We start from the raw sequence: 27,463 nt of genomic DNA, 5'->3' as shown, positions 1-27,463 counted from the left end.
TTCTCTGCTTTTGCTGTGAATGCCAACCTTAAAAGCCCGGTCTTAGCCCAGGTGAATGCCATCTACATATGCCCACACCCTACTCCAGGTGCCTGCATCAGGCTTGCATTCAGACCACAGGGTTCCCTCATCTATCCTAAAGGTGGGAGGGCAGAAAAGCCTGATAGTTTTATCTTTCCCTACAGTGTGGTTTTCCAGAGGGCTGGGCGGGCTGGGTGCTGGGCAGGCCGGCACTGCTGAGCCCCTGAGCCCGCTGTCTGGCCGAGGGCCGCTTTACCGAGCTCATGCAGGAGAAAGTGGGCTTACAGGACTGGATGGAGGAGCTGGAGCATCGATGTATCCAGATGTCTGGAGAGACTGACACCATCGGTGAGCAGGGAGGCTTGTGCCCTGCAGCTGGGGTGCTATGCAGAGGCTGGGGAGACCCCAGCAGCTGAGCTGTCTGCGCGCCCACCCCCTAGGAGAATACATCGCTCTCTACCAGAACCAGAGAGCAGTGATGAGGGAGGAGCACCGAGAGAAGGAGGAGTCCATAAGCCAGCTGGCCCAGGACAAAGCAGAGATGAAGGTAGTCAGAGCTCTGGCTCCATGGTGGTGCGGCTGGGGGCGGGGCAGGCTTCTGAGCATCTCTGCTTCCAGGTGAAGCTGTTAGAGCTGCAAGAGTTGGTTTTGCGGCTGGTGGAGGCACGCAACGAATGGCGGGCAAAGCCCTGAGCACCCGCCCAGAACCCTGCTGCTGAGCCCACTAGCGCATGCCTAGTCCCCAAGAAGCTTGGCACCGCCAACGTCCAAGGTGAGGAAAGCCCCTAACGGGGGGCTGTTCAGGAAGAGCACACTCCGCCAGGCACACAGCATCCTGTCTCTGTCTCTCTGTAGGGTAAAGAAAATATCAGGCTTTTCTGCCCTTCCGCCATCAGGATAGATGATGGATCCTTGTCCTGAATGCATGCCTGATGGCGGGCACCTGGAGTAGGGTGTGGGCATAGGTAGATGGGATTCAGCTGAGCTAAGACTGTGCTTTTAAGGGCGGTGTCACGGGGACGCCAGCAGCAGCAGTAGAAGCCGAAGCTGAAGCCGGAAGAGAAGCCGAGATCACCAGAGAGCCCAGATAAAGTGAAGATTTGCTGGGGGCCGGAGGCCTGCCAGCCTCCCAACCCCCCAGCCAGCACCCCTGCCTGCCATATGCCTGGTGAACCCCAATAAAAAACCTGCAAAGCCACTGAGGACTCTGACTCCTCCTTTTCTGGGATCAGAAAACCTGCGCTGTGCCCTGCTCCTGCCCTTACTCTCTCTAAAGAACCAAGTAAGGTGAGCCTTGTCCACGATGTGCAGCCGACCCAGGGTGAGGCCCAGCTGGGCCTGACTCCCCTTGAGAACGCCTCTGCGCAGCAGGTCGTTCAGCTGCTTCAAGAAATGCAGAACTCCCAGGAAGGCGTCACCATTGGAAACAGCCCATGCCTTCCCTTCTTCTACCAGGCTGACGACAAGGAGGTGAAGATAATGGTGGTCTAGGCCACCGGCATGGGGCCGGAGGCTCTGCCCCCACCTGGCCCTCACCAACCCATCCCTGTTCCCCAGGCTTTCCCCCCCATCCTTTGGCTCTCCTTCCCAGTCGTCCTTCATCCCTCGGCTTAAAAAAGGGGTCCAACAACTCCCCTATCTAATATGGTGAAATAGGTGCAGACCCGAGCCTCTGAGGTTAGGGCTGTGTCTTAATTTAACTCTGGACTAATCATACTTCCAGAGGCAAGGAGCTAGAAATATCCAGCTAGTTATTTAGGGGGCTCCGTTCTACAATATAGGGGCTCCTTGAATGACCAATTGAATCCTTACCAGGCCTTCTTGCAGAGGGCCTAGGTTATATTAGGCAATTTTGGGCCACGTGCCCCCCACCTCACCCCAACCATGTCGAGCGGGGCAGCACTTTGAAAGCCCAGCACGGGGGCTAAGTGCAGACAGAGATACCAGCTGGGGCTGGTGGGCACCAACACCGGTCTAGAGTGTAGCCACAGAGATAGCAGTGGTTTATTTGAGACCACCCAGATCCACAAAGGGGTGGCCTCCCCTGCTCCCTTTTGAAATTTCCCCATGGGCCTTTGCACCCAATTTTGTTTTTGTTTTTCTTTGTTTTGTTTTGTTTTTAATTTTTTGTTGGACCCAATAATTGTTTTGCTTTTTCTTTATTTTTTTTATTTTTACTTTTCGTTGCACCCAATTATTCTGGAGGTGATCCCTATCTGCAAAGGGGAGGCCTCTCCTACTACCTAGCAAAAGTCCCCATGGGACTGTGTGCCTGATTATTTTGTGGGAACCCACCTGTTAAGGGGGGCTCTGCTCACTACACATGTCTTGCAGCTTGAGGTTAACCTGTCCCACTCACAAAAGGCCCGCGGGCATGAGGCCACCCCAATCTGCAAAGGGGTGGCCTCCCCCATCACCCCTCAAGTCCTGCGGGCATGAGGCTACCCCAATCCACAAAGGGGTTGCTTCTGCTGTCCTCCTCACAAAAGTCCCACGGGCATGAGGCCACCCCAATGTGCAAAGGGGTGGCCTACTCCTTCCCGCCTCACAAAAGGCCCATGGGCATGAGGCCACCCAATCTGCAGAGGAGTGGCCTCTCCCGTCCCGCCCCTCACAAAAGATCCACAGGCATGAAGCCACCCCAGTGCACAAAGGGGTGGTCTCCCCCTTGCCCCCTCACAAAAGTATGAGGCCACCCCAATCCACAAAGGGGAGAACTCCCCCACCCCCTAATCACGAAAGTCCTGCAGGCATGAGGCCACCCCAATCCGCAAAGGGGTGGCCGCCCCCGTCGCTCCTCTCGAATGTCCCACAGGTATGAGGCCACCGCAGTCCACAAGGGGGTGGCCTCCACTTGCTGTCTTTGCAAAAGTCCCGTGGGCCTCTGTGCCTGATTATCTTGGGGCCACCCCGGATTTGCAGAGAGGTGGCCTTCACTGCTTCTTTTACAGAAAGTCCCCATAGAGGGGATGCATGGCTTACTCAGGCAATTTGGGGGTACACACTCCCCCAACCCTGTGGAAAACTGGGCTTGGCCAGAAGCCGGGCCGGGGTGGCTGGTGGAGGCCAGGTGGAAGGCGCGCGGGCGCCCCGCGGTGTACATACTGTGCTGGGACATGTGTACATGGGGCTGAGATGGCCCCTGTATCACAGCGGAGGCTGCGGTGGCCCCTGGGAGAGGAGGTTTCTATGAATCAGTTGACATCGAGGAAACTTATTTATAGATCGCCCAGGACAGAGGAAGGAGGCAAGGCCAGGGAGTGGTTCCTGGTGTTTCACTTTTGTTTCTGAATAAACCGAACTCACCACGTGGTGGGGCCCTGGGATCTGGGCTCAGGCACTGCGCTGGGTGTGGGTCCTGCCAGCAGAGGGCAGGCTTCGGGGTGCAAGTTGCGCATTGGCGCTGCCTGTCAGGGCATCCAATCCCCCTCAGTTCTCTGACCTGTTGGGCCTGTGGGCTGCGTGCCGCCCCGGGAGGGCCAGAGTACTGGCTTCCAGCCTAGGCATTTCTCCTCTCACCCTGTTCTTCTGGGGCTCCCACCCAGGCCCCATGAGTCCTCCAGGCTGGCACTCTACCCCTGATGGCCACAGCAGGGTTCAGATGAAGACCAGCTAAGTCCAGGTGCTTTCCCGAGCAGCCTGGGAAAAACTGGGGCCACCCAGGCACCCCTGCGCCCCCATGCTTAAACCTTCCCTTCCCCCTGAACGCCACAGAACACAGCCAGCACACAACACGTTGCTCCCCATTGTTCAGAAATGGGTTTCATTCTCAGCCAAGAGACAGCAGGACTGGTCGCGGCCAGAAGCACACAGCTGCCGGGACAGCACCCCCATGCTCAGGGAAGGGGCAGGAAGGTGGCTGGGGGGGCTGACTGTGCACAGGCCGGGAATGGCAGGGAGGCTCGTCGGAGGTGGCACGTGTTGGCGGGGGCGGCTGGGGTGACAGTGTTTGCTTGTAGTTGGGCCACAAGACTCAGAAGGACAGCACAGCCGGCGGTTCCCAGCACCAGAGATGCGCGCTTGCACGTGTGTGTGTGCCCGTGTATTTATAGACATGCATAGAGCAGGGCAGGAGCAATACCACCGAGGGGGCACAAGAGTCACCGAGGTCACGCCTGGGGTGTCAGCTCACCACCACAACAGACTAAAGTCACAGATGAAGGGGGAGGCTTGGGGGCTGTTGGCCAAGTCACAGAACAGCCACCCAGGCAGGCCTGGGAAGAGAGGTGTCCCAGGAAGAGGAGGGGTCTGGGTAGAGGCTGAAGGGGGCCCTGGGGCTCTCAGGATGGGATGGACTTGCCTGACCCGATCAGCTGGCAGCTGGAGAGAAGCAGAGAGAAAACGGGGGAGGGCAGAGAAGGGGGAGAGCTGGGAAGGCAGGTGCAGCCTGGGCTGCAGCGCTGGGGGGGAGGTGGGGAGGGAAGAGGAAGCAGGGGAGGGTGTGGGCAGGGGTTCTGGATGAGAGGAGAGTGGGGACAGGGAAGGGGGATGCTGAGCAGGAGCTGGAGCCTCTACCTGCTCACTTGCCGGCCTCTCACACACACCAGACAGTGCACCCGTGTGCCAGACATGTGATCGGCCCCCTCCAGCTCCCTCCTCTCTGCTCCCCTGTCTTTCAACCCACCAGCCCAGGGTCACCCTTAGTCTCAGGAGTTGGCGGCCTCGGGCCCCACGTGACTCCACCATTTCTGATGGAGAAAGACAGGGGAATACCACTGTTTGCCCCGGGAGGGCAGAGCTGAGAGGATGGCTGGAGGGAGCACCGGGGGCCCCCTGGGGTGGGCAGAAAGCACAGTAGTTCCCCATATGGACCCTGGGGAGGCAGGGAGGGCAGGAGGCCAGATGCTAGTGGCCACAGGCTTATAAGTCTAAGAGGGGAGCCTCAGCTGGCTGGGGGACCGCAGGTCGTGTAGGTGAGGCTGGGCCCTTCCTGGTGTGGAAAAGCAGAAGAGCCAGCATCAGTGTAGGGGTGCGGGGGCAGGCAGGTCTGTGGGGAAGTTTTACTGACCACCTTGGGTAGAACTCAGAGAAGCCGACTTGCCCAGGTCAGCCGACACTGAGGTCCCCTGGCTGAAAAAGGAGAGGTGACACTATGGAACAACAGGCCCAGGTCCACGGGCCTGCAGGCGGGCTTCGGTGCTTCACCTGGGGCACAGGGACGGCCGTGGCCCTGTGCTGGCGGGAACAGCAACAGCAGGCACGGAGGGCAAGGCGCTCTGTGGCCTGCCTGGTTGCAAGGTGGCTGCGGGCCGAGGGTGTGGCTTGGACCCTCAGGCTTTCCAAAGCCATCAGACAACCTGAGCCTTCCTGAAGGCGACTCAGTTGCCACAATAAGTAGGAGGGGTCAGACCTCCTCTGCCCTGTGGTGGATCCAGTTCCAAAGCTCCCAAGGCGGCTGCCCTGCCCCAGCAGCACGCTCACATAGGGGGATGGGGGCTGCACCCCCAGCATGAATTTCGAAGGCTCCCTGACGGCCTGCTCCCTGACAGCGGCACAAGCGGCCTATCAGCTCAACACCCTGCGTGACCATCTGCACTGCAGGTCCTCGAGCCTAGAGACTTCCACAGCCAGAGAACATCCACCTAGGTGGAAGGCCCGGGTAAGACAAGTCTCAGTGGCTGTCTTCAGTCGGAGGTACTTTGGGAACCTGGGGTTGGCTTGCCTGTATGAACTTTAGTGTGTGTGTGACCAATATAGGAATAAAATTCTCTCTGAGAGCCAACTTCTGACTGAAGCTTATCTATCACCCTCGCGGCAGATGCCTTCTCTCAAACCTCGGTCCCTTGGAGCTTAGGCCAGATATGTGCCCTAAGCGTCTCATCTTTTACTGCAGCGCTGCGTGGCCTGAATACCAATTGGACAATGGCTCCCACGGGCTGAGCATGGCGCTTTTGACTTCTCGATCCTTACAGACCTAAAGAGTTCTGTCACCGCAATGGAAAATGGTCAGAGATCCCTTCGGGCCAGGCTGGCTTTCTCTTGTGCTCCCGTGCCCCCCTCCAGCCCCTCCCTCCTGAAAACTTGCCACACTCTCTAAGTCTTGAGACTCCTCTCACTCTCCCCCTCTCTGGACCCTCTTCAACGTTTTCTGATCCTCTAGATTCTCAGTCTTCACCTCCTCGAGCTCCCCAATCCGGCCTTCCCTCTTTTTTTCACCTCCTAGCAGCCACACCCGTTCTGGGTGGTCCTCTTCTGGGTCCCCTTAGGGAAGTGGGGGGGACTGAAGGAGGAGTTAGAGGCCATGGTCCTTCCTCTCCATCTGGTCTCTCCCAGACTGAAAAGCTTCTTGGCTCTTTCACTAACAATCCCACCACCTACACCAAAGAGTTTCCTTATCTTACCCAAGCCTGTGACCTTACTTGTCATGACTACATGTGATCCTCTCTTCCACCCTGACCTCTGACAAAAGGGAGCAGGTTTTTAGGTCCGCCCAAGACCAAGCAGATCAGGTCCCTGTGACTGACACAACCATGGCCCCAGGCTCTGCAGCAGTTCCCAGCCCAGAGCTGGGGTGGGGCTACCAGACTGACACAGGCAGGGCCCCCGGGGCAGGACTCACCAAGACCATTTTATTACCTGTCTCCTAGCTGGTCTCCAAGCGGCTGTGCACAAAAGTGTAAATTTTGCTAAGCTCAGGGAGATCACCCAGTCTGCCTCAGAAAACCCTGCTGCCTTCCTTAGTCGCCTGACGGAGGCGCTCCAGCGCCATACCAGGCTTGACCCTGACTCAAATGGAGGCTCAACAGTTCTGGCTACCCATTTTATATCTCAGTCAGCTCCTGACATTAATAGAAGCTTAAGAAGTTTGAGAGGACTCCCCTGATGGCGCAGATGGCAAAGCGCCGCGCTGTGAGTCTCTCCGAGGCCTCTGCAGTGCCGGTTCCATGCGGCCCGGCCAGCGAGGGTCCCACATGGCACAGCAGACCTCTCCTGCCTCGCCAACTACTCCCTTCAGCAGTGTATTTCGTCAGTCTGCCTGTTCTGTTCTCCACTCTGTCTCTAGTGAATCCTCTCACCCTCCCACGTATCTGGCCTGGACCCCGGTTCTAGTGTAAATGAATAAATAAATCTTTTTTTTTTTTTTTAAAGAAGGCTGAGGACTGTCCTCAAACCCCTATCCAGGATCTGCTGAATATGGCCTTGACAGTATTTAAAAACCGGAAGGAACAGGACAGGGCAGAGAGGGAACTCCGTAGTCTTCAGATGGCTGGGCTTCAAGCTCAGGCCCTGGTAGGGTCTTGAGACTGCCAGGCCATGTTCCTTCAACCACCGCAGTGCCTGCCGCCCGACAGAGGACGACAACGGGCCCCATGGCCCCCAACCCACCACCGCTGGGAGCCTGCTTCAAATGTGGTCGAGAAGGCCACTGGTCCAGACAATGCCCCAACACCTGCCAGGACCATGCCCCATCTGCAACGTCCAGGGTCACTGGAAAAGTGACTGTCCCTCCATGCCTGGCTGCTGTGGACCAGTCCTTCCAGTCCCTGCAACTCTTGCCACCGGCGGTCTTCGGTTCCGCAGCTGAGGACTGAAGAGGCCCGGACTCATCGACCCCGATAAACTTCAAGGAGCCCAGGGTAATAGTCAAAGTAGCAGGTAAGTCCAACTCCTTTCTGGGCTCTCCTTTAATATGTTGCTGGCCTCCTTCTCTGCAGACCTTCTCTGCCACAATCTCAGCAACTCACTGCACAACTCCTCACCTTCCTGGGCTCAAAAGGATACCGTGTCTCCCCGTCCAAAGCCCAACTTTCAGTTCCCACAGCCGTCTATCTGGGTCTTCCACTAACTCCTTCCTCCAAACAGCTGACGGTGGACCACAAACAGGCCATCCGGGACCTTCCCTCCCCTGAATCGGCAGAACAAATCCTTTCCTTCCTAGGTTTGGTCAGATTCTTCCGTCACTGGATCCCTAATTTTGCTTTCCTAGCCAAGCCACTGTACGACACAGCAAAAGCCTCCCTCAAAGGACTTCTCCAATCTCCCGGGGAGGTCCGCAGGGCCTTCCTTTTACTCACACATATCCTCCTTAGGGCACCTGTCCTTGGCCTTCCTGACCCAGAAAAGCCTTTCCTCCTGTGCACAGACGCACGTCGGGGTATGGCGGCAGGTGGCCTTTCCCAGCCTCTGGGCCCAGCCCTGTGTCCTGTCGCTTATCTCTCCAAGCAGATGGATCCCACCGTCAGGGGCTGGCAACCTTGCCTTAGAGCCCTGGCGGCGGCAGCTCTACTCATCCGGGAACCCCTCAAACTTACTCTGGGAAGACCTGTCCAAGCACATTCCTCGCACCACCTTCAGGCCCTCCTGTCTCCCCGCCTGCTCTCCACTCTCACTCCTGCCCGCTCACAGGACTTCCACGTGCTCTTTATCGAAAACCCTCTGGAGAGTCTCACTCAGTCAACTTCTCTCAACCCAGCCCTTCTTCTGTCTCTTGCCCCCCTTCTGCCGCTCATTCATGCCCTGAAATCCTGGGTGAAATGCAAACTTCCAGAGTGGGTTTGGCTGACTCCCCTTTGTCAGATGCCTACTGGACTCTGCCTGTAGACGGCAGCTCTTGCAAAGTTGCGCGAGGTCAGCGGAGGGCTGCCTAGGCCATGGTTACCCTCGATCAGGTCATCGAGGCAGGAAAGCTGCCCGGAGGAACCACATCCCAAAAGGCAGAACTCAGAGCACTTACCGGGGCCCTGACCCTCAGCCACCATAAGAAAGTCACCATCTATACGGATTCAACATATGCCTTCCTTATGGCTCACAGTCCTGCTGCGATTTGGCAGGAAAGGGGGTTCCTCTCCACCCAGGGGTCCCCCATCATGAACGTTAAACTTGCCCTTAAGCTTCTAGCGGCCTTGCAGCTTCCAACTGAAGTCGCCATTATCCACTCTGAAGGACACCACACGGACAATTCTTACGTGATCACAGGGAATAACAAGGCTGATGCAGCAACAAGGGCTCCCACCACTCACTCTGCTGCAGATCCTGGTCCTATTCTCTCTCTATCTGTCCCCTCCATCACTCCGACTTAGGAACCTAATGAACGCCAAATCCTGAGTCTGCTCTTCCACCCCTCCTTGAATGCAAAAGTCTGGCAGCTGTGTTCCCATCGTCAAACCGGTGCCTGTCCCCCGCATCTGTGGGCACAGATCTGGGAGATGACTTGGTGGCGGGAGCCAGCAGCAGCGGTGGTCTCCACTCCGCTGCTCCACCACAAGTCCGTTGTAGCAGTTGCTCTTCAGAACTGCCCTTTTCTGCATGCTTCCTGGGTTATGGGCAGGACCAATCAGGTGGTCCAGTCAGCCAAGGATGAAGATGGTCCAGGGCCTCCCTGGTGGCCTAGAGGTTAAGTCTCGGCACCATCACCACTGCTGCCTGAGTTTGATCCCTGGCCGGGAGCTGACCCACAGGGCGCAGCAGACCTCTCCTGCCTTGCAGGCTGCTCCCCTCAGCAGTGTGTTTCAGTCAGTCTGCCTGTTCTGCTCACTCTACACCTTTGGCCAATACCCCAGTTCTTCTACACAAAAAAAGAAAAATAGTCCAACCAGACTTGATGTTGGGACACCCTGAAGAGTGATATAAGCCAGGGTTGGAGGGAGCTGAGGGGCTCTGTTCCAACCTCCAAAGAAAGAAGGGGAAGACTCTGTTCCTGGCCTCCGAAGAAAGGAGGGCCAGAAGCTGAAAGAAGACAAGCAGCATCCAGTAGCCAACCTCTGCGGGAGGAAGAGAGGATGAAGACCTCTGTCAGAGATGGGGCCTCCAGTCGGTGTCTGACATCACCTGATAGGAGCGCCAAAGGCTCTGGACCTCATGTCTGAAAGAGCTGTTTGTTGCTGGTGTTGTCCAGCAACTCATAAAGAGCTTTTAACCTTTGGTGTCTCTGACACCAGCTGGGATCCCAACTGAAAAGGGTATTCACAGGGCATGAGGATGGGATGCCAGGATAGGCCGCAGTGGCACCCACCTGCACAGGCTATAAGACAAGAGGGCTGCCAAAAAGACCCAAAGCCAAAACCATGGGCTCGAGCAATACAGTACCCATACGATAGGGGCCTACAGGCTAGAGCCGATGGAAGGATAGTGCCCAGAAGGGGACTCATCACTGTGGTTCTCAACCATGTGCACAATTGCAAGAGACTTCAGGCTCTGGAAACAACAACCTTGGGGGCCTCCCCTGGCGGCACAGTGGTTGAGTGTTGGGCTGCGAAGCTGCTTGCAGCCTCTACTGCCCGCAGCCTCTGCAGCGCCGGTTTGATCCCTGGCCACAGGTGAGGGTCCCACATAGTGAGACAGTCCTTTCCTGACACTCGTTGCTCCCCTCAACAATGTACTTCGGTCCCTCTGCCTTTTCTGCTCCCTGCTCTGGCTCTGGTGAATTCTCTCACCATCCCGCGCTTCTGACTGTACCCAGAGCTTGTATAAATAAAATAAAATAAAAAAGAAAAAAGTTCTCTTTGCAGAACTTCTAACCTCCTGGAACCCCCTGCGCAGAATAAGCAGTTGCTCTCAGAGACTCTGGCTCCCTTTAGGGCGGCAGGTGCCAGCACACCCACAGAGGACCTTACAATACTTCAAAGGAAACTGGCACCCCCCTGATCACTGCAGCACTATTTACAGTAGCCGAGCTGTGGAAGGGATGGTACATAGATAATAGGATACTACTCATCAAGAAACATAAACTCATGCCATCTGGGGCAACGTGGATGGAGCTAATGGAAATAAGCCCAAAGGAGAAAGACAAATATGTCACTTAGATATAGATATAGAAAAATTAAACAAAGGGCTAGTTTAAGCTATCCCTTGAGTCTCCCAGGTGGTGCCTGACTACTGGCTGGGGCTGCAGACCAGCCCAGACTTTCTGGCCTGACAGCTGGATGGTGGGCTGACCCTCTCTAATTTGACATCAAACTCATTTGATGACAAAGCCTGACTCCAGCTGACTGAGTCCCACATTGTGTCTTGTTGCACCTGCACCACCACTGGGTCTCCAGCCTCTGCTGTTTGCTGGGTCTGAGATGGATGCTGCATGTAATTTTTTGTTTGTTTTTAAGATTCATTTTTATTTATTTATGCATAGAAAAACTGGGGTATAGGCCAGAGGTGCAGAGGGTGAGAGGATTCACCAGACACAGAGTAGGGAGCAGAATAGGCCAATCCACTGAAATCACCTGCTGAGGGGAGGGGTGGGTGAGACAGGAGAGGTCTGCTGCCCCATGTGTGTTGCTCCCTGGCCAGGGATCAAACTCAGTTCTAAGCAGTGATAGCACTCAGAGTTAAACCTTATGTCACCAGTGAGGCCCTGTTTTTAATATATTTTTTACATCTTTTGATATTATTTAAAATAATAGAAGTGCTCCTACTGCTCTACTTTCATAATAAACACGCTCCTTCCTCCCAGCCTTTGGCTCAGGTCGGGTTTACATGTGTCTTTGTCACCTTTACTCCTTGTCCATCTCTCATGACAAAGCAAGCTCCACGTCTCCGGGGTCCTCTCTCTGCTCCCCATTGCATCTGCAGGGGAGGCAGATTGCGGAGGCAGGAGCCAGCCAGGGAGAGGGATGCTGGGAAGTGAGGAGGAGGCAAAGGCAGAGAACACTTGGGAGATGCTCCCCGGTTCACTGAGAAAAGCTTTTCTCAAAGTGTGGTTGTGGAATCCTTGAAGTCACCCAGAGCCTGTTACAGGAGCCATGAGGTCAAAACTATTTTCAAAACACCACTTAGACACCACTGGCTTTTTCACTATTTTGCCATCTGCTGAGGTAAAACTTACTAAAAATTGAGCTTATATTCCTAATTGCACTTATTCTTCACGACTACTTACCTCAGAAACACAACTCCAAGCCAGTTTCATTTCAAAGTGTCTTGGTTGAAGCATTAAAAATTATCATTATTCTGTCATCCTCAAATCCACATTTTACAGCACCTGATGCGATGACAGGCAAGTGCACATGCAACACTCCTGCTGCGTCCCCAACTACCATGTGCTAAGGAAAATATTTGCATGAGATGAATTAGACTGTTTTTCTTTTTTTGTAGTCAATACCATCTTCACATGAAGGAATGAATGACAAAATCTGTGGCTATTTGATTTGGTTAATGAGCAGACATTGTCCTGAGAATGAGTGTTTGCTCCTTTGAGAAAATCAACTGACAATTGCTAACTGAGAGTAACTTCACCTTGACCAAATATAAGTGCTCAGAAAAAAACTAGAATCATGGAAAATTGTGTCCTACCACTAACTTGACAACTTCCAGTACTACTTTTACTTTTTGGATTTGTGGTGAAAAATAAAACGAATTTTTTAAAATAATTTGATTCTGGTGTAATGAACATTGAAGAGCTTTATAACTTGTGGAACAATATATTACTTTAAAAAAATCACACATTAAAACTAACTGCAGTTAGTTTTATGCAAGAGAGGACTTTGCAAATTACCTTGGAGAAAATACCACCTGTATAGATTTAATTTAGTATCAAAATGGAATATTCACAGTAATGTGAAAACACTACTCCAACATATTTGTGTGAGGCTGTAGACATTTATTTCATAGACTTCAAGCAGAACCACAGGAGGGTCTGGCGAGGAGACGCGGCTCAGCAGACACTAGGCCGGAGGCTCAAAGTGTCCAAGCCAGAGCCAGGCCTGGGAGTAGTGCAGGCCGGGGGTGGGGGGGGGGGGGGTGTGGTCACCGCTCCCGCCCCCACCCCCCACCCCTAGTCTCGGGGCCCCTGCCAGGCCCCTTGACCAGGGAAGAGCCCGCGGGACTTTCACACTTTAGGTTTCATTTAAGTTTGGGATTATCAGGGAGGGAGATAGGGTGCGGGCAGGAGACCACGGGGTGACTGCAGGGCGGGCTCAGGGTCTCCCACGATCCAGAGGACTCTGGGCTGCGCCGCGGGGCCCGACGGCGCCTCCCCCGCGGGCACGACCAGCTCCCCACGACGGCGCCAGGGGACGCGCCCTGGGCGGGGACCTGCGCACCTGGACCCGGCGGGCCCAAGGCTCAGCTCCCTGGCGCGAGAGGGAGGGGGAAGGTCGGGCAGAGCAGGACGGGAGCAGCCCGGGGGGCGGGTGCGTGGAGGGGCCCCCAGACTCCTGGGGATGGGGAAGGAGGCGCCGCAGCTCAGAGGTGAGAGGGCTGCGGGGCTTTGATCTCCCTGAGGCTCGCACCCCGCAGGGAAATGGAATCATGGTGAGGAAGCGCCCCCTTCTGGCCAGAGAGGGAGCTGTCGGCCACGTTTTCCAGCTCTGGGATGGACACTGGTCCAGGGGGTTCTACTTTTTCTGAAGGACAGTTTAAGAATAGAAATTCTCCTGAGAAAGAGGGGAGACCATCCCTGAAGTCACCCTTCGCTGGATCTTTTTGACCAGCAGTCATTGTAGGAACAATGTGTTTCTCTCTCGAGATCTTGTTTTTTGGTCAGAGAGCATTTTTGGAGATCTCACTCCTGCCTGTCTGTGTCATCACCCTCCACCCAAGTCAGCAACAAAATGTTTATAGAGACCTGCATCCCTCCCTGGGCTCCCACCTGCTATCCCGGACTCCCAGAGCAGGCTGGTTTCTGGGTTTGTGCCCCTCCCTCCAAGCATACTGTTCTGTCCACTGCAGGATGGTCACATGAGGCTGCTTCAGTGTCCATGGAGGAAACAAAAAGCATTAAATTTCCATTTCTTCCTACTCAGGCCCCCCAATCTCCATATGTGACCCATCACCCCATCTCTGAGCATGAGGTCACCCTGAGGTGCTGGGCCTTGGGCTTCTACCCTGTGGACATCACCCTGACCTGGCAGCGAGTTGGGGAGGACATGGCCCCAAGAAATGGAGCTTTGAACACCAGGCTGGGAGTAGGGGGGAATGGAAACTACCAGAAGTGGGCAGCTGTGGAGGTGCCTTCTGGAGAGGAGCAGAGATACACATGTCACGTGCAGCATGAAGGCCTGATAGCACCCCTAGTCCTGAGATGGGGTATGAAGGGAAATGTGGGCACAGAGGCTGACTCGGGGCCATCAGAAGCCCTTCTGGAGACCTTCAGAGAGTCAGACCGAGGCCTCAGGCTCAGGGTCTGACCTTCCCTTCCCTTCCAGTGCCACCTCCTCAGTTCTCCATCCTTGCTGTGGTCCTCAATTCCGGCTCTGTTTTCTTTGTTGGTGTGCTCATTGCACACAAGGTGGTTCATATGTGAGGGGGTAGAAGAAGTGCTCAGGTAGGGAAGGGAGTGGGGGATCTTGTCCACTGGGGGCTTTCATGTGCCAGGGAGAACTTGCCCTGCCTGGTTAATGGGAATTACCATCCACACACACGGGTGTTGCCCAGAGGGCATTTGGTCCAGTCCCCCTTCATCTCCTTTCCTCATTTTTCCCAGGCCTGACCTGGGACTTTACTCACAGTTCTGGAAACTTCCCTGTGGTGCAGGATTAGAAGATTCCTTTAGTTAGCCTTCTGACCTGACTACTCCCTGGTCTCACCTGACGCTTCTTCCCACAGGAGGACAAGGAGGAAGCTACACTCAGGCTGCAAGTAAGTGTGGTCAAGGCTTTGATCCCTGAGCCCTGGGAATGGTGTAGATGGAGCCCATGAGAGAGTCACTCTCATCAGTTTCTCCTGTGGTCTCATCTCTCACCAAGTTTTGTTGTGTTCTCCCCCAGGCAGCCACAGTCCCTGTGCTCTGAAGTGTATCTCCGCCCCTATAGGTGAGACCCTGGAGAATTGCAGTGGGGGTGGGGATTGAGGCAGAGAGGCTGGGACTATGCAATGGGGATGCTTTCAGGAGGACATCTTGGGAATGCAGTGGACCATTGATAATGTTAACACTCGGGTAATGAGTGAGCTGTCAGGGGTGAAGATGCCACCACATCCTAGCAGGGGCCAGGACAGGCGGAGGGGTCCCGCCCAGCTCCTTACACCTCAAGCCAACCATGAGGTATTTCTAAACCTCCTCCTCTTCTGCAGGTCCAATGCTTTTTCAGTCCCACTCAGAAGCTCCTTCTCCATGGAACTGTATTTATTGGGGTGTTGTTCTGACACTCTTTACACTGTGTGAAATTTGAATTACTTTATTCTGGGGCTTGATGTTAATTGACTTCCCATCATTTTATATTGTGTACCCTGTCATTCTTGTTACACACACACACACACACACACACACGCACATTCCCCTCTCCTTGGGAACCAGACCCTCACTCAGCACTGGGGTTACTCTGGCCCTCTGTCTCTGGTCCCCTCAGAGCCTCCCTCTCTGCAGTGTCTCTACTCAGCGGTGTCTGAGCAGCCCCAGGAGTCCCTGCACCTCCTGCCTCTGACCTTGTGGGCAACCAGCCCCTCACCCTGCATGGCAGTGAGGAGGCGAAGGCCAAGTCCTGAGGTCAGTGACCAATGGAGGAGACAATTTACCTTTTTCTTTTCTTTTCCCCCTCATTGTATTATTCAATTGAGGTTAGCATTGGTTTACACACTGCATGTGTTCAGAGGCAAGGGTCACATCTCTTCAGATGTTTGTTACCACATCACACCCACCCTAAGGGCACCCATAGTCTTCACTATAGTCCGTTGGGCCCTCTCCCTACTTTGTTTCCTACTCTTACCCCCAGCCATAGCTTCAATTCTGCAGTCATATATATATAGAATATGTTTTGGTTCAGTTTCATCTGTCCCAACTTTGTTTCTTTATATTCCAAATATGAATGAAATCATCTGTATGTAACTTTTTCCTTCAAATTTATTTCACTTAGTATAATCCCATCCACATCTATCCATATTGTTGCAAATTCAATTATTTCATCTTTTTCACAGCTGAGTAGTATTCCACGGTGTGTATAGCTTGTGTTCTTTATCCCCTCATCTGCCGTTGGGCACTTAGTTTGTCTCCATCGCTTGGTTATGGTAGACAGCGCTGCAGTGACCGTAGGAGGCGCACATTCCTCGGAATTAGTGTTTTTACCTTCTTTGGATAAATACTATGGAATGGGATGCTTGACCATGGGACAGGTCTATTTTGAGGAACCTTCATTTTTTTTTTCCATAGGGGCAGGACCAATGTGCTATCCATAGAAAACAGAGGTACCAAGTTACCGCCCTGCCTAAGGAAAGGAGGAGCTAAGCAGGGATGAAAAGCGAAGGAAGAGGAGGAAGACGTGGAGCAAGATGGGGAAAGGAGGCTAGAGGAGGTGCATGGAGCAGAGAGACATGTGAAGAAGAAACCACGCCTTGCTTCTCACTTGGACTTGTGCCACGGAGCTGGGGACATGGAAAGAGTCATGTGAAAGAGATTAAAAACACGGGTGAGAGACTCATGGGGATGCTGACAATGGCAGCTGTTATCTTGTTGTGGATTTTGATTTTGTTCTTTTCCTTCCAGACTTGCCTGGCCCCTCCTGCCCCTTTCCCATGGGTCTCTACCAGTAGGTGCCTTAGCCTTGTGGCAGGCGTTCGGGCCCCAGTGGGCCTGCTTTGGGCCCAGCCTGTTTGGCTGGGCATTTACCCATGAGGGGTGGGTAACTGTGGGTGCTTCACTTGGGAACTATTCTAACTATATTCTTTCTCTTCTTCTCTCTATTGCACACTGATTCTCTGTTTTATAGTAATTGTATTAAAGTTCTTTTCTATTGAAGGTCTTACGCTTTAGTGTATGTTTTGTCTTTATGCAGCTGATGGCAGATCCCATGTAGAGTGTGCAGTTTTGAGGGTCCAGGGAACCCCTCATTCTGCCCACTGACAGGACAAGACATCATTCCCACCCACCATGTGCCAGAATTCCTTTTCCTCCACACCTTTCAATGGGTCATTCTCACAGATGTGAGGTGGGAACTCACTGTGGTTTTATTTATTTTTTAAAGAATTATTTATTTATTTTTTTAAAGATTTATTTATTGATTGATTTATACATACATACATACAAGCACTGGGTACAGTCAGAAGCGCGGGAGGGTGATAGAATCCACCAGAGCCAGAGCGGGGGGCAGAGCAGGCAGAAGGACCGAAGTACACTGCTGAGGGGAGCAGCGGGCGGCAGGAGAGGTCTGCGCGCCATGTGGGAAGCCTCCTCTGGTGGTCGGGGAGCAGCCGGGGATCGAACCGGCACTGCAGAGGCTGCGGGCAGCTTCGCAACCCGGCGCTCAACCGCTGCGCCACCGGGGAGGCCCAAGAATTATTTATTTATTTATACAAGCACTGGGTACAGTCAGAAGCACAGGCAGGTGAGAGAATTCACCAAAGCCAGAGCAGGGAACAGAACAGGCAGGCTGTCGAAGAAATACACTGCTGAGGGGAGCAGCAAGAAAGGCAGGTGAGGTCTGTTGCGCCATGTGGGACCCTCGCCTGCGGCCGGGGATCAAACTGGCTGGCAGAGGCTGCTGGCAGCTTCGCAGCCCATTGCTCAACCTCTGCGCCACCAGGGGAGGCCTTTATTGTGGTTTGAATTGGCATTTTTCTGACAGCACATGATGATAAACTTGTATCCATATATCTATTGGCCACACGTGTATCTTTTTTAGAAAAGTACCTATTTAGCTCCTCTCCTCTGTTTTGAGGTGTTTTCTTGTTTTGGAGTTCTTTGTAGATCTTGGATATTATATCCATGTTGGATTGATGATGTACAAATAGTTTCTCCAATTTGATACTGTCTTTTCATTTTAACGATAGTTTCCTTCACTATGTAGAAGCTTTTTAGTCTGATGTGATTCCATTGGTTTCTTTTTGCTTTTGCTTCCTTGGAGCACAGAAGACACTATGGGCAGTGAAAATACTCTGTATGATATTCTCATGATGGACACAGGACATTACACATGTGTCCAACACCCCAAGAACGGACAACACCAGAGTAAACCCAAAGGGAAACCATGACTTTGCAACTATGATGAGCAGGTCTATTACTTGTAACCCACATGTCAGTCTGGTCTTAACACCTAGTTTGGTCATGATGTGTGAATAGTTTTACAAGTTGAGGAATGAAATGCAATTTACTTTAGAAAGCATATTTCATGCTCATACAAGGACATTTAAATAACACTCAAGGATACGCATAAGTCATTCCCCTCCACCCTCAAACACCCCAATCAGCCAGTATCTGCTCAAAACCTAGCAATTTATCTTTTCTCTTCCAAATATATGTATCTCCATGCTCCTGTCTGGGCAATACTGTTTGTTTTCCCATCAGTAAAGGAGTTCAGGTCACAGAGTTGGGGGGAAACATTTGCAAATCACGAATCTGACAAAGGACTGTATCTACAAATAATGCCGAAAACTCAATGATCAGAAAGAAATAACCCAATTTTAATAAGGACAAAAATAGTGTAATAAATGAATGGCACCTCATCTGTAAAAATGTACAAAACTTCTATACAAACGGCAACTGTATTCATAGAAAAGTGAAAATATGAACAAACGCTCACTATCACAGTTAAGAACAGTGACACCATCACACCTAGGAGAGACTGAAAATGCAAACTCTGCACAATACCAGGTGCTGTCCAGGGTGTGAACAAAAGAAGCCTCATTACATTCATTTTTTAAATTTTTTTTATTTATATAAGAGCTGGGGTATAGGCCCAAGTCGCGGGAGAGTGAGAAGGTTCACCAGAGACCTGATTCACCAGATCTGGTGAATCAGGATTCACCAGAGTGGGGAGCAGAACAGACAGACGGACTGAAAGCACTGCTGAGGGGAGCAGCGGGCGAGAGAGGAGATGTCTGCCCCGCCATGTGGGAGTCTTCCTGGCTGGCCGGGAATCGAACCTGCACTGCGGAGGCTGCGGACAGCTTCACAGCACTGCGTTCAACCCACTGTGCCACCGTGGAGGGCCCTCATCACATTCATTTTAAAAGATGCTTTAGGGGCTGAGAGACACATCAGAGCCCTGGGCACTATTGTTGCCTGGTTGAGAACAAAACAGAACCTGGTAAGAGATGACACCACAGGAGGGACTGATGAGGGTGACTCCCCCATGGAGTCCATTTACACTGTCCCCAGGGGCTCAGGGTCAAACCACTGATCTACACTTACCTGGAGCCTGAGTGTAGCTTCCTCCTTGTCTCCCTGTGGGTAGAAAAATCATGTGAGACCAGAGAGCAGTCAGGTCAGAAGCCGAAAGGAATCTTCTAATCCTGCACCACAGGGAAATTTCCAGAACTGGGACTAAAGACCCAGGTCAGTACTGGTGAAAAAGAAGAAAGGAGGCGAGGCGGGACTGGACCAAATGCTCTCTGGGCAACACACGTGTGTGGATGGCACTTCCCAAAAAACAGGTAGGGCAAGTTCTGCCTGGGACATGGAAGCCCCCAGTGGACAAGATCCCCCACTCCTTTCCCTACCTGAGAGTTTCTTCCTCCACATCACAGCTGCAGCCACCACAGCTCCAGGGAGCACAGCTCCAAGAAGAACCAGGCCAGCAATGATGCCCGCGGTGGGGATGGAGGACTGAGGAGGGGGCACTGGAAGGGAAGGAAGATCATACCCTGAGCCCCAGACCTTATCCTGACCCTCTGAAGGGCTCCAGAAGGGCTCCTGATGGCCCTGAGAACAGCCTCAGTGCCCACATCCTCCTCCTCACCCCATCTCAGGACTTGGGGCTCCAGCAGCCCCACATGCTGCACGTGGCACGTGTATCTCTGCTCCTCTCCAGAAGGCACCACCACAGCCACCCACTTCTGGAAGGTTCCATCTCCCCCAGGCCTGGTGTCCACCAGCTCCATCTCCTGGGTCAGGTCCTCCCCATCTCGCTGCCAGGTCAGGGTGATGTCCGCAGGGTAGAAGCCCAGGGCCCAGCACTTCAGGGTGACCTCACCCTCAGAGGTGGGGTGGTGGGTCATGCGTGTCTTTGGGGGATCTGAGGTGGTAAATCAGAAAACTCACTTTATGTTTCCTCCATGGACACTGAAGAATCCTCATGAGACCATCCTCACAATGGACAAGACAACTAGTGTGGCAGGAAAAAGCATAAAATGTAAAAAACAGGTTAATCTGGGGAATCTGTGAGATTCTCCTATTCCTTAGAAAGTCCTAGAATGAGGATGAGAACCCAGGGTAGGATGAAGCAGAGGGAGGGGAACACAGACTTTTTATTCCTGACCTGGGTGGAAGGTGAATGACACAGAAAAGCAGGAATCACATAACTGAAAATGTTCTCAGACCAGAAACAAGACTGAGAGAGAAACTCGTGGTTCTCAAACAGGCCCCTGGTCAAAAGGACCTGGTGATGTGTGAGGTCAGGGGCTGTTTGTCTTTCTCAGGAGAGACGGGATCCCTTCCCTGTCCTTCAGGAGAAGCCGGAGTCTCTGGGAGTCTCTCTCCTGCAGAACATGAAACCCAGGGGAGCCCCCCTCTCGGGACTAGAGAGAGGACTCATTTCCCGCAGTGACTCCAGGCAGGGGGGGACCGGGAGCCTCCAGGCCCCTCTTACCCGTGCGCTGCAGAGTCTCCTTCCCGTACTCCAGGAATCTGCGCAGCCACTCCACGCACCTGACCCCCACATAGTTCCTGAAGTGCTCTGCCACACCCTGGGCCTCCCACTCTCGCCAGGTGATCTGAGCAGCCGTGTCTGCTGTGGTCCAGGAGCGCAGGTCCTCGTTCAGGGCGATGTAATCGGCACCGTCGTAGGCGAACTGGCTGTATCCGCGGAGGAGGAGCCCGTCGGGCCCCACATCGCAGCCAGACATCCTCTGGAAGGTGTGAGAGCCTGTCCCCGCCCGAGTCACCCTGAGATCACCCTGCCTGCACCCACCCTGAATAAACTAAACCGAATGAAACCGGGTGAAAGTCCCGCTGACTGTTCCCAGGGACCCGGGCAGGTTGTGGAGAAGCCTGGAGGGGGAGACCCTAAGCGAAGCCCCCCCACCCCCCCCCCGTCCGTGGGGATGGGGGTGCTGACCTGGCCCGGACCCGCACCAGCTCACCGGTCTCACTCTGGTTGTAGAGGCTGCGCAGGGTGTCCAGTTGCGCTCGGAACCTCAGTGTGTTGTCCCTTTGGTGCTGCGTCTCCTCGTCCTGCTCCTCCTGCCCGACCTGCTCCATCCATGGCGCCCGCGTCTCCACACTCTGGCCCGGGGAGTCGCTGTCAAACCGCCCGAACTGCGTGTCGTCCACGTACTCCACGGCGATGAAGCGGGGCTGACCGGGACCAGGCCCGGACATCGCGGTGTAGAAAAGCCTCATGGAGTGGGGGCCTGGGGGCGGGAGGGGAGACCCGGGCTATTCTTCTCCCCTTCAGGGGCTCGAGTCCCAGGGCGCGAGACAGAAAGTGGGTGAAAGATGAGCGAGAGTGAAAAGCGGCTGCGGGACGAAAATGGCCGGGACTCGGGGGGCCAGAGGAGGCTGGGGTCTCCGGGGAGACGGAAAGGGGCCAGGACGGGGCGGGCCGACGTGGGGGGACAACTAGGGCGGCGGCGAGGTCGCGCCTTTCCCACGCCCGCCCGCGCCCTCGCTCCCGCCTCTGGGAGCGCCCTGTCCCCTCCCGACCCGCACTCACCCGCCCGGGTCTCCCTCGGGGCCGCGGCCACCGCGAGCAGGAGCAGGAGGGCTGCGCCCCCCATCCCCCAGGACGCGCCCCCACCCGGGCTGGGGAGACGGAGTCCCGGCGGGCGGGCGAGGGCTTTGGAACGAGAGCCGCGGGGCTGCTGATTGGCTGCTCTGGAGACCTCCAGGCAATGGGGAGTGAGCCCCGGGGTGAGTCACCAGTATCCAGGAAGGAGGACCCGACAAGAGCTGTGAGAAGTGAAACTGGGGAAGTGAGGAAGCCCCGACAGTCACCTTCCAGCCCCAGACAGCGCCCTGGGGACTGAGACCTTGAGAGCCACACCCCGACACCCTCCTCTCCTGCACCGTCTCCCGAGTCACACAGTCTCCCGAGTCCAGGCCCAGGAACTGGGTCAGCGATTCTCAAACCTTTTTCTTTCAGGGTGTCTCTACAGTCTCACAAATTATTAAGGATCCCATGTATAATTTTTATGTGGGCTATACCGTTAAATATTTACTTTACTAGAATAAAGGCGCTTTAAGATGGAATTACTTCTTTACTTTAGAATATTAATAACCAATGTATGCTAACAAAGCATTTTTAAGAAAATAACTAAGTTTTACCTTAGCAAATGCCAAAATAGTGAAAGGCAAATGGTGTCTAAGTGATGTTATAAAAATAGTTTTGACCTCCTGGATCCCGGAAAAGGTTCTCGGTGACCTCAAGGATTCCACAGACCGACTCTGGAAATGCTTTTCTCAGTGAACCAGGGAGAGTCTCCCAAGTGTCCTCTGCCAGCATCCATCTCTTTGGTTTGGATTTCCTATTTCCAAAGTTTTTCTTAGAGTTTTGCCCCTGTACTCCCTGGAAGAGAACTCATTTCAGAGATGATGAGAGAGAGTCTTCAGTCTGAGAAGGGAGTTGGAGAGACAGGTGCTTCCCTTTGGAACTGGGACAGTTTATGAGTCCGAGGCACCAGACCCACTGATAATCTTCTTTGATTTTGTTTTTCACCTGCTTAGTATGTATTTCCATCCAGGGACCTCACCTCCTCTTTAAGAGAGATAATATTGGCCCCTTGACTTTACATGTGTTTAATGCATCTGACTTGATGCTCCCAAAGCATGAAGAGCTGTGCTGTCAAACAGAATGTTCTGGAAGAAAAAAATGTTCTATATATGTACTGACCAATATGGTGCCTCTAACTATTGAACACTTGACATGTGGCTCATGAGCTGAGATGTTGCATATTTAACTATGTATCATTTAAAATTAAAAAGCCATATGTGGCTAGTAACTACCATATTGACAGTACATATCTACAATGTTCTTAACTTTCAGTATCTGCCCCCCAATACTTTGTTGTATAATAAAATAGTATAATAAAATATAATGTATAATAAAATTATCTTCTTGTGGAAATCATGAATTTTTCTACATGGGGTTTAAGTATATCCTTAAAATATGGCATGTCCAAATAGTTTAATTAACATGTATTTTAACAACAGAGAGAGAGGTGCAATCCCAAATCTGAATACAAACTCTGTCAAATCCCTGAATGACCACTAAACTGTGCTGAGGTGTGGGACACTCAAGAGAAACTGCTGGAAAACCAGAAAGAACTTAGAGGGTGTTCTACCCTTGAGTGACAGACTCATCCTGGTGCAATCTGTGATTCTGCACGTATGACTCATGACTTCCCCGATCCACACAAGCTCAGAGAACCAGAAGAAAAATCTTACTGACTTGAGGAATCAAACATCAGATTTCGTGGCAGTCTTTGGGTATTTGAGTACACCAGGAATAAGATAACCAACAAGTGAGTGAATGCCAACATCTGGGTAGACACTGTCCAAAACCTTGGTTGACCATTGAATCGCATGGAGACAAAAAACCTGGGTTGACCATTGAATCACATGGAGACAAGTCAAACCCTTCAAGACCTAGGATGAAAATGCAGCAAGTAGAGACTGAAGCAACAGAGCAGGAGCCCAGCTGTGCACACTGCAGGGGCAGATTTCGCCTGGTTCAGGCAAATGTCCAACTTCAGTGGGCAAGAAAAGGAATCCCCAGAAAAATAAGAGTCCAGATGTGTTAAATCTTATATCTTTCACGTATTTAGATTTAAGCCTGTTTTCTTCATGGTGCTTCTTTGAATAAAGCCTGACTATTCTCTACAAGGTATCGGCATAATTTTCTTTCTTTGACAAAAAGGATATAAATATTTAGTGGCCAGATGATAGACAGTAGAAGTTTTTCAAATCTTCACAGGTTTTTTTTATATACTCAAGAGGTCAAGACCAATTCCCCTCCTGTGAGTCCCCGGACTTGCTGGCTCCCTGCTCATGGAGGAGGCTGGGGTGCCTTTGCTACTTCACAGTGAGTGAGGCTCAAAAGGCTCCACGATCTCCTGCTTGATCTCTCCTGCTCCTCTCTGGGGAAGACATTTGCTGTGCTGCGTGGGCACTCAGATAAGGAGATGCTCACATGGTGAGGAACTGAAGCTTTTTCTAGCAGCCACATGGATGAATCTTTATGAAGATCCTTCCATGTCCATCAAGCCTTTTCTTCGGCCTGACATCGTGATTGCAGCCTCGTGAGACCCCGAGCTGGAACCACCACTGGGGTACAGGCCAGAGGTGTGGAGGGTGAGAGGATTCACCAGAGACAGAGTGGGGAACAGAACAGGGAGACTGACTGAAATACACTGCTGAGGGCAGCAGTGGGCAAGACAGGAGAGGTCTGCTGTGCCATGTGGGTAGTTTCCTGGCCGGGGATCAAACTTGTGCTGCAGAGGCTGTGGAGAGCTTCATAGGTTGTATCTTAAACCCTTGCACAACCAGGGAGGCCCATAAATAAATAAAATCTTAAACAACAAAAGAAGTCTTGGAAAAAGAAGTTATGAGTGTGGAAGACCTGGGCTTGGGTCCTAGGTCTGTGTCATGCTAAATATGGGAATGTTTCCACTCTTACCTGTAAAATGGGACTAATAGAGTCTTGGTTGTCTGCCTCACACAGGTGATAAGAGGATTATGCTTAAACTTACAGTAATGTAGAAGTGAACTATATATTGCTTACAAGAAATGAAGTTTCAATATAAAGACACATTGAAAATAAATTTATGGAAAAAAGATAATCTATGATGATAGACATCATAAGGAGATTGGAGTGGTTCTATTAAAATCAGCCATAAAAGATTTCAAAATAGAATTCATTGGCAGATATAGAGAACTCCCTCATGGTGATAAAATCTAACAGAGTGAGAAACTTCAGAGTACAGATAGAAAGGAGACACGGTTGCCTGGCTGGGGTATGGAAAGAGGATCAAATATAAAGGTGCAGCTATTGCCAAGAGCTAAGACATGGAAACAACCTAAATGCCCAAAACCAGATGTCTGCATCAAGAAGATGTGCTATATATACACGAGGGAATACTACTCGGCAATCAAAAAAGATAAAGATGCCATTTGCAGTAACACAGATGGAGCTGGAAGGGATTATGCTCAGTGAAATATAAGTCAGAAGGAAAAGGAAAAATACTGGATGGTTTTACTTAGAGGAGGAACATAGGAAACCATACAAGGGATGGGTGAAAAAAGACAAAACTAGCAGCAAACGATACATTGGAGACATTCATCTGGGGAGGGAAGAGCAGCAGAGTCTGTGGTGATGTTCCCGGGTGTCCTGGTGGAGGCACTTTCTTGGGGACAACACCTGAGAGGAGAAATCAAACATTGTATAAAATTGAAGAACAATGTAAAAATACATAAATAAATTTCAAAAAAATATATAAAGGAGCAGGAGACATTTTGGGATGAGGGGGCTGTGCAGTCTGTGTTCTATGGTAGTTCCAGGATTATATTTATTTAGAATATTCATTTATCTGTCTATTTATTCTATTATTTATATTTACCTAACTGTCCATCTAAAATTGGTAAATTTTATTTCATGTAAAGATCTTAAGAAATAAAAGCAGGGAGAAAGAAGACAAAGTTAATACACTAGAGTGAATTAAAAACAGAGAATTCACTGCTAGGAGTTCTGTCCCAAGGAATGTTAACGGATTTCTTCCAGGCCTCGGGAATGACAGTAGATAATAACTCACACATTACAGCAGTAACTAGCAACAGAGACATGCAGAGTACTTTTTTTGAGGCTTGTCTTAACATATTGAACAGATATGATTGCTTACATTTTTTGTTTTATACTTTTATTTGGCTTGTGTTTATTTTGGTTTAACATATATATTACATGAATAACATCACGGTGGTTAAATAGAACTATATTGCTGTAAATTTCCTATATGTTATGGGATGTAGTTCCATTAAGTAGATATTGAAAAATGAAAGATAAAGTATTTACAACAATAAAAAGTACTGAAATAAATATATTTAAAGCACATGAAGAATTAATTTCACAGAAAAATATTTCCTTAAATCAAATAAAGGTAGAAAATGATAAAATGGAATGAAAAAGTTGTGAGACAATGAAAAAATAAACATCAAAACGACAGACAAATCTAACCATATCAAAAACCGGATGGTCTCACTCATAGCAGGAATTTAGAAAATCTAAATAAGGGACCAGGAAAAAGACTACTTATAATAAAGTAAAAATCAAAACCAACAAGCAACTATAAACCAGAGACACACTGTGGGGCGGGGGCGTGAGGAGAGGAGGGATTAGGGTCAAAAAAAGGGGGGCAGGAATTGTACGGGGAATATAACCAAGATGAAAATGCATACATTGTGCAAAAATGAAAATGAAAAATGATGTAAAAAATAGATAAAATAAAATAAAAATAAAAATAAAGAAATTAGGCACTGCCGGCGCCATGAGATGTGGCCCCCTGAGCGCCCAGCTTAGTGGCCTTAGAGGCTTGCTTGGGTCAGGCAGAGTCCAGACCCCGCCAGGAGGGCGCGCGCGATGCGGCTGGGCTCAGGGACCTTCGCCGCTGGCCTCGTAGTGATTGTGGTGCTGGGGTCGCGCTGTTCCTTTGGGGTTTCTCCACGGCCCCAAGTTTGTTCTGCTCCTAGAACTGAGCACCTAACAGAGCCCCCAGTGCCCGAACCCGCAGCCGGTGCAGCTTCCGACTGAACCAAGCTCCCACCACCCGTCCTCAGTAAAGTTGTTATTATACTAAAAAAAAAAAAAAAAAAAAAAAAATTAACTAAATCCCAATGAAAGCCTGTGATTCTCTGGCACATATTAAAAAAAACTAGAAACAACAAATGTTGGCGAATATGTGGAGATAAAGGAACTCTCCTGCACTGCTGGTGGGAGTGCAAACTGGTCCAGCCACTATGGAGAGCTGTGTGGAGATTTCTGGACCTACTAAACATAGAGCTTCCATATGGTCCAGCAATTCCACTCCTAGGTATTTACCCAAAGTACACAGAAACATTAATTCCAAAGGGCACCTGCACCCCTATGTTTATAGCAGCACCATTTACAATAGCTAAGCTTTGGCAACAACCCAAATGCCCAAAATAGATGACTGGATCAAGAAGATGTGGTACATATACACCATGGAATATTACTCAGCATTCAAAAAAGATAAACTCATGCCATTTGCAGCAACTTGGATGGAGCTGGAAGGGATCATGCTCAGCAAAATAAGCCAGAAAGAAAAAGAAAAATACCAGATGGTCTCACTCATAGCAGGAATCTAGAAAACCTAAATAAGGGACCAGGAAAAAGAATAATTGCAATAAAGTAAAAATCAAAATCAGGGCCTCCCCGGTGGCGCAGTGGTTGAGCGCTGGGTTGCCAAGCTGCTTGCAGCCTCTGCAGTGCCAGTTGGATCCCCGGCTGCTCCCCAGCCACCGCACAAGGATCCCACATGGCAGCGCAGACCTCTCCTGCCGCCCGCTGCTCCCCTCAGCAGTGTACTTCGGTCCTTCTGCCTGTTCTGTTCCCTGCTCTGGCTCCGGTTAATTCTCTCACCCTCCCGCTCTTCTGACTGTACCCAGTGCTTGTATAAATAAATAAATAAATCTTTAACA

General features: G+C 51.5%; 1 protein-coding gene across 1 annotated transcript in view; it reads right to left on the bottom strand.

Moving 5' to 3' along the window:
- Positions 1-18,986: 18,986 nt before the first annotated feature.
- LOC311188312 (patr class I histocompatibility antigen, A-2 alpha chain-like) overlaps positions 18,987-27,463 on the bottom strand; it is a gene marked incomplete at both ends in the record, with an annotated part of 82,824 nt that continues 74,347 nt past the window's right edge. Inside the window, 5 exons of the mRNA XM_084259434.1 lie at positions 18,987-19,042; positions 19,318-19,437; positions 19,557-19,832; positions 20,406-20,681; positions 20,899-21,168. Coding sequence (XP_084115560.1) covers positions 18,987-19,042; positions 19,318-19,437; positions 19,557-19,832; positions 20,406-20,681; positions 20,899-21,168 — 998 coding nt within the window. The remainder of the gene's footprint in view (positions 19,043-19,317; positions 19,438-19,556; positions 19,833-20,405; positions 20,682-20,898; positions 21,169-27,463) is intronic.

This window comes from Talpa europaea (assembly GCF_964194135.1).
Source record: "Talpa europaea genome assembly, chromosome: 2".
NCBI classification, from domain to species: Eukaryota; Metazoa; Chordata; class Mammalia; order Eulipotyphla; family Talpidae; genus Talpa; species Talpa europaea.
Note: the sequence above shows the minus strand (reverse complement) of the source record. Positions and strands in the feature narration are given on the sequence as shown.